The following is a 12,597-nucleotide window of genomic DNA, read 5'->3' as shown; positions in this document are numbered from 1 at the left end:
AATAACATTCAGTTCAGTGGTTACATATCCTCAATTCAGTCAAGTTTATAGTAGATAAAACTTGTCAAAACAGACATTGCAAATGCTGCAAATAGATCCCTGTTGTAATGAATCATTTGATTCTAGCATGCATTTTATTTTTAATAACACCAGGTGTCATTTTCTGAGGATTTTTCTTCAGGTTTGCAAACTGCAGATATTGTTGACGCATCTCAGTTATCATTCCAGATTCTGAGTCATCTAGAATATGATAGATTTTTTGTTCTAGATTTCAAAAATTCAATTTGATAAGCAATGTCAGGGGAAAAAAAACTTTTTCTACTTTTATTTACTGATCAATAACATTTTAGTAAGAGAATGTTTTTACAATAGAGTTAAAATTTCCTTCTTCAAAATCAAGGTGACTGAATTATTTACTTCTTATGTATATTGCTCTTTTCTGTAAAATCAATAGTGTCAGTTTGAAATGAAAAGGCATAAAAAACACTCTTCAAGGTTAAACCAGGAAGTAATGTCATTCAACCCCACAAAATCTAAGATCCATGCCTTGCACACATTTAGCTCTCCAACTAATGGCTCTCCTGAGGATATTGCTGCCTTTATTCACAGTCATGTAATTCTAAGTAACTTAATGGCAGCTTTCTAATTAAGTAATCAGAGTGAGGAAGTCCTGTATTAACACTGTCTGTTGGCTCAGTGAGGTGATCAGAGAGGGGGGTGCCCTGTGATGGAGCCTGTTTTGTACTGTGGCAGTGACCCCCGTTAGCAGCTGTTAGGGAGGGTTATCTGTATCAATCTCTGAGTAATATCTCCCCTATTTCTTTTCACAGGCATTGGTGTAGGACCTTATCTTACAACACAAACAAAGCTTTTGATGTGAAAACTTTGAGCAGAGGCAAGCTGCTATTTTAAATTAGAAATTAAACGGTTTTTGTGAGGTAAAGTATTGATTTATGTGTTCATGTTGTATATGCACTGTTTACAAATATTTTATAATCAATATTTTGTCATAAAATTTTCTGTATTGTGTATATTATAGATACATGTATTTGCATGCACTCTGTGTTTAGATGTTCAGTGTAATTAAGATAAATTACTTTATGATGTTTATCACCAGAAGAATGTAGATTATTTATTACTCTTGGGCTTTGCCAAGTACATGTATGTGTTGGATATAAATATGTAACATGGTAATTGCTATACCTATAGGTTAACAGTCATGACATTTCATTTATCAGTGTATATATTGTGTAGACATTAATAGCTTCTTTCATTTTTTGCAAATCTCTTGTTCAAGGCTTATAACTTATATTACTGATTTTCTTTATTTCAGACAGTTCATTACCAATGACTTTATGACACAGATTCAATGGGGGCATGTTATTCAAAGTCAGGTCATGATGTAGACAATGCCAAGAAGAAGTCCCCACATAGCAAGAAGCACAAGAATGGAATCGCTGTGACCATTGAATATAGTCCTGTCAGATCACCCAATCATGATGAAGATAGACTGTCTATTTATGATAATGAAAGTGAGAAAGAGGACAAAATTGTCAAAGAATCAAATGGAAATGTTGAAGGACAGTGCTGTTCAAAAGTGGTCAAGGACAAAGAAAAGGTTGTTTCTGGTGAAGAGGGTAAAGATAGTGAGAAATGTGACCTAGTGACCTCAAAAGAGAGTTCAGATGAGGTCATAACCTCAGATTCAAAAGTGACAGAGAAGGTTGTGTCAGCATCAGATAGTGGGATAGAGAGTCTGCCAGCTCAGGAATCGTGTCACTCTAGTCAAACATTTTGTGATAAAACCAAGCCATATCAAAACAGTGACGAGGACAAAACGATAGCTAACCCCAAAAACGAGACACATGACATTCACGGTGAGTTTACTGCTCAATCAAGGAGCAGGCCTTATCGTTTTTCTGATATTATCTATCTCAAGTCCAGTCTAAAGAAACCAGGGAGAGCCTCTGGTAGACACAGTCGACTGTCCTGTAAGTCTACGGACAGTCTAGACTGGACGGCTACACTGATCAATAGCCTGGACCGATGTCGAAGTGAGGCCTCAGAATTTTTTTGTGAAGACTTTAACATATCAGCTCCTCTTGCTGCATTTGATTCTGTAGATTTTATGAGCAGTGCAGGGTCTCTGTTGAGGAACAGATTAAGTAGAGCTAGCATTGTTGACCATAATAATGATACATTTCAATTTCAATTTGATTTTTCTGGAATAGAAGCCGAAGAAGTTGAGGCGAGCTCAGTTCCGATAACCTCAGAATCGCTACCATGCTCGCCTATTCGTCAAAATACGGTCAGTCCAGATGGTGTGAATCTGGAACTGGCCGGCTCGAAAAGAGCCTCGCAGGAGCTCAGGTAAGTCCAACAGGTAATTACAAGGCAGGGATCCAAAGTCTTCACAGATTGGGTGGTGGTAAAATTAGACTTCATGGTTGAAGATTCCATTAACCACAAACTGAAACTCCAGTAGGTTTATATCTTGTTTGAATAACATTTTTTTCCAATAAATAATAAAAGGTGAAACTTATCAATGAAAATATTTTCTTCTGCATGTTTTAAATGTACAGGAGAAATAGGTACCCCCAGTACATGACTGTAGCATTTAATTTTTTGTAAACTGGGCACTCTACCCTAATCAGTAATCATTGAATTGGGTCCTGATGTACTTTTAGATATAAATGTTATATCATCTTGAAAGAATACTTAACAGCTATTCATTTTCTGCATCAATGGACATTGCCATTTTTCTTCAAAGAAGACTTTGCATTCATGTCATTGGCAGCCAGAATTTCCTCTGATATGTTGTCTATCCTGCACAGCTTTATAACTCATATCTTTTACTTTTCATTCTTTCAAGTTTGATTAAATCTGTAATATATACTTTTTTCCTTAGAAGTACCTGTAACATTTCAAATTTGAAGTCACTTTTCGATTTGATTTTTGAATATTGAATATTTCATGGAAAATTATTAATTTTGAAAATAAGTTAACAGGATTGCAATGGTGTTTAAAGTCTTAAAGTATGATTACAAAGTTAAATTATCGACCAGTATGTCATTATGAACCATTTATGATAGCTTTATATGTACAACTAAAAAGAAAACTGGATATGTGTACCTGTGTGCTATATAGCTTTAATCATTGTAAACAGCTGCCATTTTATCGAACACCATGATGAATCGTGGCTTTATAGTACTTTACAATCTCTTAAAACTTTTCTTATATATATATGTATGGTCATAAGTCCTTTTATATCCATATAACAGTATTATAAATACAGTGCTTCTTTTCTATTCATTTACTACATAACTATTTTTTTTAAAGACAAGTAAGTTTCATGAAGTTCTTTGGACATTTTATGTAAATATTGAACATTTCTGTTGTTAATTTTAAAAAGTACCAGGTATAAATTCGTTTTAATATATTCCTATATTGAGAGGTATGCTGGAAGATACACCTGGTATCAGTATTGATGTATACATTAAAGTTATAAGTACAGATGGGGAATTTACAATATGTTCACTATGGTGCTTATAGCAGACAGTGATGTTGTATGGTTTACCTGTGTCAGCTTCCATTATACCAGACAACTTGTTGTACCATGTTGTGCTATTTTTAAATAATAAGGTTTTTTTGTCATTGGCTCTTTGACAAAATCCAGCTAAGCCTATACATTGTTGTTTGGTCTTAGAGAAATTATAAAGTTTTGAATCAAGATTTTATTAATGGTAGAAACTTTAATTATTTTAGAGCACTTTTTTTCTTTGAAATAATTTAAATATTTGGTTCAATGGATTAATTATTTTAAAGATTTCTAAAATATTTTTTTTCTTTTTTAACAAATATTGCACAAGTCACAAGCTTTGGTCATGTACACACTGTCACAGGGATTAAATGGCATCAATTTATCATGATTTTATGTATAGTAATGATGAATTGAATTTTGACATGCTAACCTTAGCCATGCAACAGCTCCTGTAGGCAGTATTGATTAAGTTTTCATTAAATGGAACAAATAGATAATCAATATCTTCTGTAATGTATACAACAGCCTTTTAGACCTGTGGTTGTATAATGCATAGTGATGATAATTAATATTCTACAACATTGATAGTGCTTAAAATTCTTAGATAAACATATCCAAGTACATTTTTTCCCCTAATTTTCACATAGTTTCCTGTACTTGATACTACTATAGTATCCTAACAAAGTCCATTTTCTAAGAAATATAGAGCTAGTTAGCTCTACAAGTCTTGAACCACCTTGCAGAGCATGATGGAAAAATAAAATTCACTTTGTCTATCTGTCTGTGAATCAATATTATCAAAAAGATGACAAAGTCCTCACAAAACACTAGTTTTTCTATAGCTTCTTATTCTGCTTTGTTTTCTGTGCTTAGGCCGAAGTCCATCATGAAAGTGTAAGTAAAAAGGAAATCCTATGCATCATGGGAATGTCATTGCCCAATCCCTATACCCAGCTTTAAGAATGAAATATTTAGATTTTATGCAACATCCAACTAGTACCTGTTTAATTAAGTCTACATATTATTCAAAACTTGTGCTTGAAATGTAGTGTGATATACAGTACAAAAAGCATAGTTTAGGAAGAGAAACCAGCATGTAAAGAAATATGGTATAAATGCATGGTTTCCCAAGTTAAGTTTTTATGTTCTGTTACAGTTTTAGTGTCATTATTGAAACATGTATCATGATTTTGTTTCCAGAAAAGGAATATGTTCCTTCAGCAAATCCAGCATTAAAGAAGTCAAAATTTCCTCATATTGAAATCAATATTTTTGCAAAGAAACTATCAACAATTGAACACCCTTGGTTTCTAGTAATTATGTAATGATTATGATAGAAATAAATACCCCTATTAGTGATTTATAGTTTTTGATACCCCACCACATTCTTATTCACTAGCATCATCAGTCTTATTCATTGTTTAGTTGGATTTGACACATTTATGTATGGTACTCTTTTTAAATTGATAGGTCTTTCACATTTATTTAGATAAGTTGATAAACAATTGATTCTTTTCACTTTTTGGGGGAGGGTGGGGAGTTCTTGATTGCACTAGCACAGTTTATCTTGTGTTTTACCCAGAAACATTTGGTTTTATTTCAGCATAAAAAATTTAATGTTGTGTTTTTTGCCTCTAACATAAATGCATGTGTTTGATGGTTGAACACCAGAATGAGTGGTTGATGCATGGTTACACATTTTAACAGAGACTTGAGAGTTTTCTTTTTCTGCACACTTTGTCATTTCATTTCTTTCTGAAACATGCAAGTATTTGAGATCTCAATCTTATTTCTCATGAAATACCAGTATGTTCCTATAAAAACGACAATGTATGATGAACGTACATTTTTCTAAACCATAAAGTTGTGAATTAATGGAGTTTTTGTTCACATAATATTCAATGCATAGTGAATAGTGATCTTACTTTTACAGAAGATTCGATTCAGAGGCTAGTTTAGAGTTGACCTCTACATTTCCAAGGTTAGAGGAAGTGAAGACCATGCAGATAGATGGGAAGGATGTGGTGGTCATTGATGTGGAAACTTATGCACATATCATGGAGGAGTTGGCCATGCTCAAGATGAAGCTCAGTCAGCTAACAGACTTCTTACAGGTCGGGAAATTTATATGGTGGCAAGACGGAAATTGAATATGTTTTGGACCTCCTTTACAATGAAAGATGTCCAAATTTGCTTTTAAAACTTGATTTTTTTTAAAATATGCTTTATTACATACTGACTGATAATGAAAGAATCAACTTCTTGATAGAAAAAATGTTTATTTTATTTGTGGAAATGCACTTATCTGTTTGTCCATCTGTCTGTGCTATCTTGTCTGCCATATAATCAATGAAGTCTAAATGGAGAGACCACACAGATTTCTTTTGAAATGATTTTGTCATGAACTTGACCCAAGTTCATTTTGGAAAGTTGAGGTCACATATAGAAAACATTTTTGTGTCTGGTGCATAACTTTCCATTGAAGGTACTTAGAAAGTTGTGTATCATGATCTTGACCCAAGTTCATTGGGCAAGTTCAAGGTAGTAAAAATGTAAAACCGTATTCACTATTGAATGCAACAATTTAAAAGAATTTGTCATGTAGATATATTTTGAGAAGTCTCTTACTGTAAGCCTGTAGTTTAAATATTTATAAAATTACATTTCATTTGTGTATTCTCAGAATTAACATTACAGGAACAAGACTTGCTCCAGCTGGATTCTTCAAAAGAGAGAGCTGATATATCAAGTTTGAGCCAGTCTATAGAAGACTTAATGGACACAGCTTCTGTGAAGAAAACTTAACAAGTAATATTTCAATGAAATTCTATATATGAACATATTAAATTAGTACTGCTCATTATTATGTATGTATGTAGTTTTGTGACATCAGATTAGGGAAGAAAGATTTCTATATTATAAAGAAATTTATAAAAAAAAAAAAAAAAAAAAAAAAAGATAAGTAGTACATAAGGAATTTTGATTAAATTTAACCATTTTTTGTAGCTGTGTAATTCTTTGAGAGAAAAGTCATTCCATTGTAAACCTCATAAATCATTCAGCATCATACAGCTTGGAGAAGAAAGGATCCGTCCTATAAAAGTGCTAATGGACGGCTGAAAGTCTCCATCATTGGTTCAGATCTGTCTGTATTCATTTCAGTTTTGGTTTGATACAGATAGGATGCTTTTGTACTTAATGAGCATAAGGCCATATCCTTGTATTATGTTAACAAAGACTTATTTTTTTGTGTTCGATTCTGAATTTCATTCATCAGAATGAAAGTCTGCAATTTTATTTTTATACTTTTTTTTTAACTTTTAGAAACAAAAAAGGAAACACAAATAATATCACATAAGTTCATAAAGCAGCTGATTTGATTTTATTTTTTTATTTAATATTTATTCTATTTTATCTTATCAAAGAATGTGGCTAAGAATACTTTTTCATTCATTTCTAAGAAAAAAAAAATTACTCTGTACTGTCTTTTCTGTACATGTGCATCATTTTAGTTGGGATTTTGAGAGAAATATGAGAACAGAACATAGTTCATAAACTTATCAATAGGTTGGTTCAGTGTATGTGCACTTGATTAAGGTTGTAGAAGGGGAAACTAGAATCAGTGCTGTGATTTATTTTTAATAAAAAAAAATGTACATGTATATTTTGTTGTCATGTCAAATAAAGGAGTTTATACATGGCTTGGAAGCTATCAAAACTCTAAAACACTTTTTTTTTTGAGAGTGAATAAAAAGAGAATTTTTATATGATTTCAAGTACATGTAATACCCAGTATATGACTTAATGATTTTTAGCTTTAAGAGAATTAAACAACAATCATGGCAAGCATTCCTAATTGACTAAGGTCTTCTTAGCTTTACCTTTTTAAGCTTTCTTTATGTAATATGCATCATAAAATGTAAAAAGGGTAAAACTTCAAGTGTTATTGAACCAAAAATCAAGATCTTGGCTTAGTACTTGTTGTAGTTAGCAGTTCAGGTACATGTAGTTAGTCAACACTAAAGTTAGATCTAGTCATACACGATATAAAGAGAAATGTGTCTGAAAAATTTATTTTCATTTACATGATTAAATGCATTAATGAATAAACTTTGATTTATCAAATTTATTACACAAAATAAGATGCTGTATTTTTGCATCGAAAACGCATCTAGGGGGAGGTAACTCTCCATGTAACCTCCTCAATGTTTATAAACATCACGTACTTGAAGGTAAAAAAGAAGTAGTAATTTATCTGTTTTAGCATTGTTATTTATCAATTTGTACAAAACAAAGAAAAGCTGGAGACCAACACCTTGAGGTTAAAATTGTGGAAGATTCTCAATTCTTTATCAAAATAATTCTTTATCAATTTGTGTTTGAACATGTGAAAATTAGCTTTTTTTTCTCTTTGCGTAGTTGAAGTGTGAAATTGGTGCATACCTCTCTTTCAAACGCAATTTCTTCATGTGTTCATAATGATAGTACAGGTTTCATATACATGTACTAAATTATTTTTTGTTCACTGTTTTGTCCTAACATTGTAGTACACCTTTTGTTAGTAATGATCATGCATTATAAATTTAAAACAGAAACTTTCTAACAAACTAAATAATGAGTAAACAAGTGATACAATGTACATGTACATGTACATATGGAAACAATGACACTACCATTAGAATTGCAATACAGTTTCGCATTTTTTATATAAGTGTATCAAATGAAATACAAGAAAAAAATTATTTTTCTTATGCTAAAATACTTTATTTCTTCTGACAAACCATAATTTTGCTTCATTTATTTCATAAAATTTATACAATGTACCACTGAAGATTAAAGTTTTAAAATTTGAACAAAGAAATGTTTATGGAGACTGAAAATAATATGATGAATTTTTTAAAACTTTTTTAAGGATAATTAAGGAGTCAGATAATTTTATATGTTTTCAGATTTATTCAAAATGTAGTGTACAGATTAAAATCACTGACTTGACAGTAATTATAAAATAACATACATACGTCATGTATCTTCTTTCCCAAAGATGCCAAAATATGACACAGAAAGGTTAAGGATGTGTACAGTGTATAGATTTTAGTGAAATACCCCTGTACTAGAATGAAGCTGTAAGTCATTGATTGGTATCAATTCATTCTATGGCTGTTATTTTTGAAGATTTCTTACAAAATTAACCCAACTACCCCTTAAAGTCATCTTTTGTGAAGATGTGATCACTTATTTAGTGCATTATAATCACAAATGATTAATGATATTTTTAATTAATTTCTATCTTGTTTATTTTTAGCTCTACTGGTCAGAGACCAGAAGAGCTTATGCGATAGTAATGCGTCCGTCGTCCGTCCGTCCGTCTGTCTGTCTGTCTGTCTGTCTGTCTGTAAACAATTTTTCAAAATGCTACTCCTCCTACAGTTTTGGTCCGATTTCAATATAACTTGGCACACAAGTAGACTACACTAAGATACATAATTTTGTGCATCGGTTTTTGATTTCGATGAACAGTGTTGCCGTGGTTACTAAAAATAGAAATTTCTGTGAAATTCTTTCAAAATGCTACTCCTCCTACAGTTTTGGTCTGATTTCAATATAACTTGGCACAAAAGTAGACTACACTAAGATACATAATTCTTTGCATCGGTTTTTGATTTCGATGAACGGTGTTGCCGTGGTTACTAAAAATAGAAATTTCTTTGAAATTCTTTCAAAATGCTACTCCTCCTACAGTTTTGGTCCAATTTCAATATTACTTGGCACACAAGTAGACTACACTAAAATACATAATTCTGTGCATCGGTTTTTGATTTCGATTAGCGGTGTTGCCGTGGTTACTAAAATTAGAAATTTCTTTGAAATTCTTTCAAAATGCTACTCCTCCTACAGTTTTGGTCCAATTTCAATATTACTTGGCACACAAGTAGACTACACTAAAATACATAATTCTGTGCATCGGTTTTTGATTTCGATGAACGGTGTTGCCGTGGTTACTAAAATTAGAAATTTCTTTGAAATTCTTTCAAAATGCTACTCCTCCTACAGTTTTGGTCCGATTTCAGTATAACTTGGCACACAAGTAGACTACACTAAGATACATAATTCTGTGCATCTGTTTTCGATTTTGATAAACGGTGTTGCCGTGGTTACTAAAAATAGAAATTTCTTTGAAATTCTTTCAAAATGCTACTCCTCCTACAGTTTTGGTCCAATTTTATTATAACTTGGCACACAAGTAGACTGTTCACTAAGATACATAATTCTGTGCATCGGATTTTGATTTCGATGAACGGTGTTGCCTTGGTTACTAAAAATAGAAATTTCTTTGAAATTCTTTCAAAATGCTACTCCTCCTACAGATTTGGTCCGATTTCAGTATAACTTGGCACACAAGTAGACTACACTAAGATACATAATTCTGTGCATCGGTTTTTGATTTCGATAAACGGTGTTGCCGTGGTTACTAAAAATAGAAATTTCTGTGAAATTCTTTCAAAATGCTACTCCTCCTACAGTTTTGGTCTGATTTTGATATAACTTGGCATACAAGTAGACTACACTAAGATACATAATTCTTTGCATCGGTTTTTGATTTCAATGAACAATGTTGCCATGGTTACTAAAAATAGAAATTTCTGTGAAATTCTTTCAAAATGCTACTCCTCCTGCAGTTTTGGTCTGATTTCAGTATAACTTGGCACACAAGTAGACTATACTAAGATACATAATTCTGTGCATTGGTTTTTATTTTGATGAGTGGCAAGGATCATTTTTAGCTCTACTGGTCAGAGACCAGAAGAGCTTATGCGATAGTAATGCGTCCGGCGTCCGTCCGTCTGTCCGTCTGTCTGTCCGTCTGTCCGTCTGTCTGTAAACAATTTTTCAAAATGCTACTCCTCCTACAGTTTTGGTCTAATTTCAATATAACTTGGCACACAAGTAGACTACACTAAGATACATAATTCTGTGTATCGGTTTTTGATTTCGATGAACGGCGTTGCCGTGGTTACTAAAAATAGAAATTTCTGTGAAATTCTTTCAAAATGCTACTCCTCCTACAGTTTTGGTCTGATTTCAGTATAACTTGGCATACTAGTAGACTACACTAAGATACATAATTCTGTATATCGGTTTTTGATTTCGATGAACGGTGTTGCCGTGGTTACTAAAAATAGAAATTTCTGTGAAATTCTTTCAAAATGCTACTCCTCCTACAGTTTTGATCCGATTTCAGTATAAGTTGGCAAACAAGTAGACTACACTAAGATACATAATTCTGTGTATCGGTTTTTGATTTCGATGAATGGTGTTGCCGTGGTTACTAAAAATAGAAATTTCTGTGAAATTCTTTCAAAATGCTACTCCTCCTACAGTTTTGGTCTAATTTCAATATAACTTGGCACACAAGTAGACTACACTAAGATACATAATTCTGTGTATCGGTTTTTGATTTCGATAAACGGCGTTGCCGTGGTTACTAAAAATAGAAATTTCTGTGAAATTCTTTCAAAATGCTACTCCTCCTACAGTTTTGGTCTGATTTCAGTATAACTTGGCAAACAAGTAGAATACACCAAGATACATAATTCTGTGTATCTGTTTTTGATTTCGATGAATGGTGTTGTCGTGGTTACTAAAAATAGAAATATCTGTAAAATTGTTTCAAAATGCTACTCCTCCTACAGTTTTGGTCTGATTTCAATATAACTTGGCACACAAGTAGAATACACTAAGATACATAATTCTGTGTATTTTTGATGAATGGTGTTGCCGTGGTTACTAAAAATAGAAATGTCTGTAAAATTGTTTCAAAATGCTACTCCTCCTACAGTTTTGGTCTGATTTCAGTATAACTTGGCACACAAGTAAACTACACTAAGAACATAAAGAGACTTTATCAACGATCATTATTCTATTTGATGCTGTTTATAAAGTTTCAAATCCCAGCTGCTTAAGTACTTTCTCTTCCTTTGCTATAAGTTCAAACCAGTAGAGCTTCAGTCTCGACAGAGACTTCTGGTTCTATTTATTGCTGATTTAAAGTCTCAAGTCCCAACTGCTACTTTTCTCTTCCTTTGTTTTAAGTATAAACCAGTAGAGCTACAGTCTCGACAGAGACTTCTGGTTTAATTATTTATGTTAACAAATTACATTAAATTACTTGATAGATTAAATCAATCACTGAGGTATTAAAAAAACACAGTACAAGGATTATAGAAAGGGGTACTGTGTTTAAAAAAATGAAGTTACAACTTCAGTGTCTGTCAGCCTTTTGTTGACATTGGGCAGAAAAATTATTATATGAGCTTTTTAAAAAAATATGTTTTATTTTGGAATAGATGAAATAAATTATTGTTTTAGTTTTAATGAGTTTGTTTTTTTGTAACAATGGCACTTCTTCCACATAAGTTTCGGCATTTTCAAGCCCAGTGGTTCTTGAAGAGATTTTTTTAAATATATTTTTATCTTTTTTATTACCTACCAAAGGGGAGTTTGGTCTTTCTTTTAAAATTTAAACTCTCCTTCCAAGGATTTTTTATACCAACTTTGGTCAAATTTGCCTTGTTGTTCTTGAGAAGAAGTTGAAAATGTGAAATGTTTACCATGAGACAGAAAACAGGTCTGATGTCTATTAACTGAGAACAGACAAGTCAAATTTATCATTTTTTGATATCTTGAGCTCTATGTAACATATGTGCATAAAAATTTGCAAATTTTTGTAATAAACAAATTCACACGTTGAAAAATTGTATCATCATCAAAACCGTTTCAAATTTACATGTTCCAGTAGAATTACAATTTAGACTCAACCTAATGTTCTCAGTTTATTGCCTTGAAGCTAGGTGATAGGAAAAATTTACTTGAGCTTGCAGCTCGGGGGAGCTTAGCTTGTCATCAATTACACTATTTTAGCAAATCATATTGAAAGGTCGAACCTAGCCAGTTATCAATTGCACTATTTTAGCATACCATTTAGAGAGACAAACAGAAAGGGGGACCAGAACATCTCTTAATTTGACTCCCCCTCCAAAAAACTTTTACTAAGGGAT

The 12,597-nt window shown here is 32.3% G+C and overlaps 1 protein-coding gene across 5 annotated transcripts; it reads left to right on the top strand.

Moving 5' to 3' along the window:
• The first annotated feature begins 519 nt into the window (after positions 1-519).
• Positions 520-11,718, top strand: LOC134272514 (uncharacterized). 5 transcript variants are annotated; one of them, XR_009993214.1, is made up of 7 exons: positions 547-938; positions 1,334-2,370; positions 4,415-4,435; positions 5,475-5,655; positions 6,239-6,349; positions 6,548-8,831; positions 11,665-11,718. XR_009993214.1 is itself a non-coding variant. In XM_062754739.1 (7 exons), the coding sequence occupies exons 2-6, from the start codon at positions 1,370-1,372 to the stop codon at positions 6,344-6,346; spliced, it is 957 nt and encodes a 318-aa protein (XP_062610723.1). In that variant the 5' UTR covers positions 610-938; positions 1,334-1,369; the 3' UTR covers positions 6,347-6,349; positions 6,548-9,642. The 5 variants fall into 5 exon arrangements, 4 of the variants coding, with proteins under 4 accessions (XP_062610722.1, XP_062610720.1, XP_062610721.1 ...); XM_062754739.1 differs by lacking the exon at positions 11,665-11,718 and having other exon boundaries at positions 610-938; positions 1,334-1,877; positions 2,232-2,370; positions 6,548-9,642; XM_062754736.1 differs by lacking the exon at positions 11,665-11,718 and having other exon boundaries at positions 6,548-9,642.
• Positions 11,719-12,597: the final 879 nt, after the last annotated feature.

This window comes from Saccostrea cucullata, unplaced genomic scaffold (assembly GCF_032062105.1).
Source record: "Saccostrea cucullata isolate Sc308-1 unplaced genomic scaffold, CSIRO_AGI_Scuc_v1 ctg8060, whole genome shotgun sequence".
Classification (NCBI taxonomy): domain Eukaryota; kingdom Metazoa; phylum Mollusca; class Bivalvia; order Ostreida; family Ostreidae; genus Saccostrea; species Saccostrea cuccullata.
Note: the sequence above shows the minus strand (reverse complement) of the source record. Positions and strands in the feature narration are given on the sequence as shown.

Coding starts and splice junctions, on each gene's coding strand:
- LOC134272514 (XM_062754736.1), top strand. CDS start 1,370: ATGGGGGCATGTTATTCAAAGTCAGGTCATGATGTAGACAATGCCAAG. Junction 4,436..5,474: donor CCGAAGTCCATCATGAAAGT/GTAAGTAAAAAG, acceptor TTACTTTTACAG/AAGATTCGATTCAGAGGCTA. Junction 5,656..6,238: donor AGCTAACAGACTTCTTACAG/GTCGGGAAATTT, acceptor TTAACATTACAG/GAACAAGACTTGCTCCAGCT.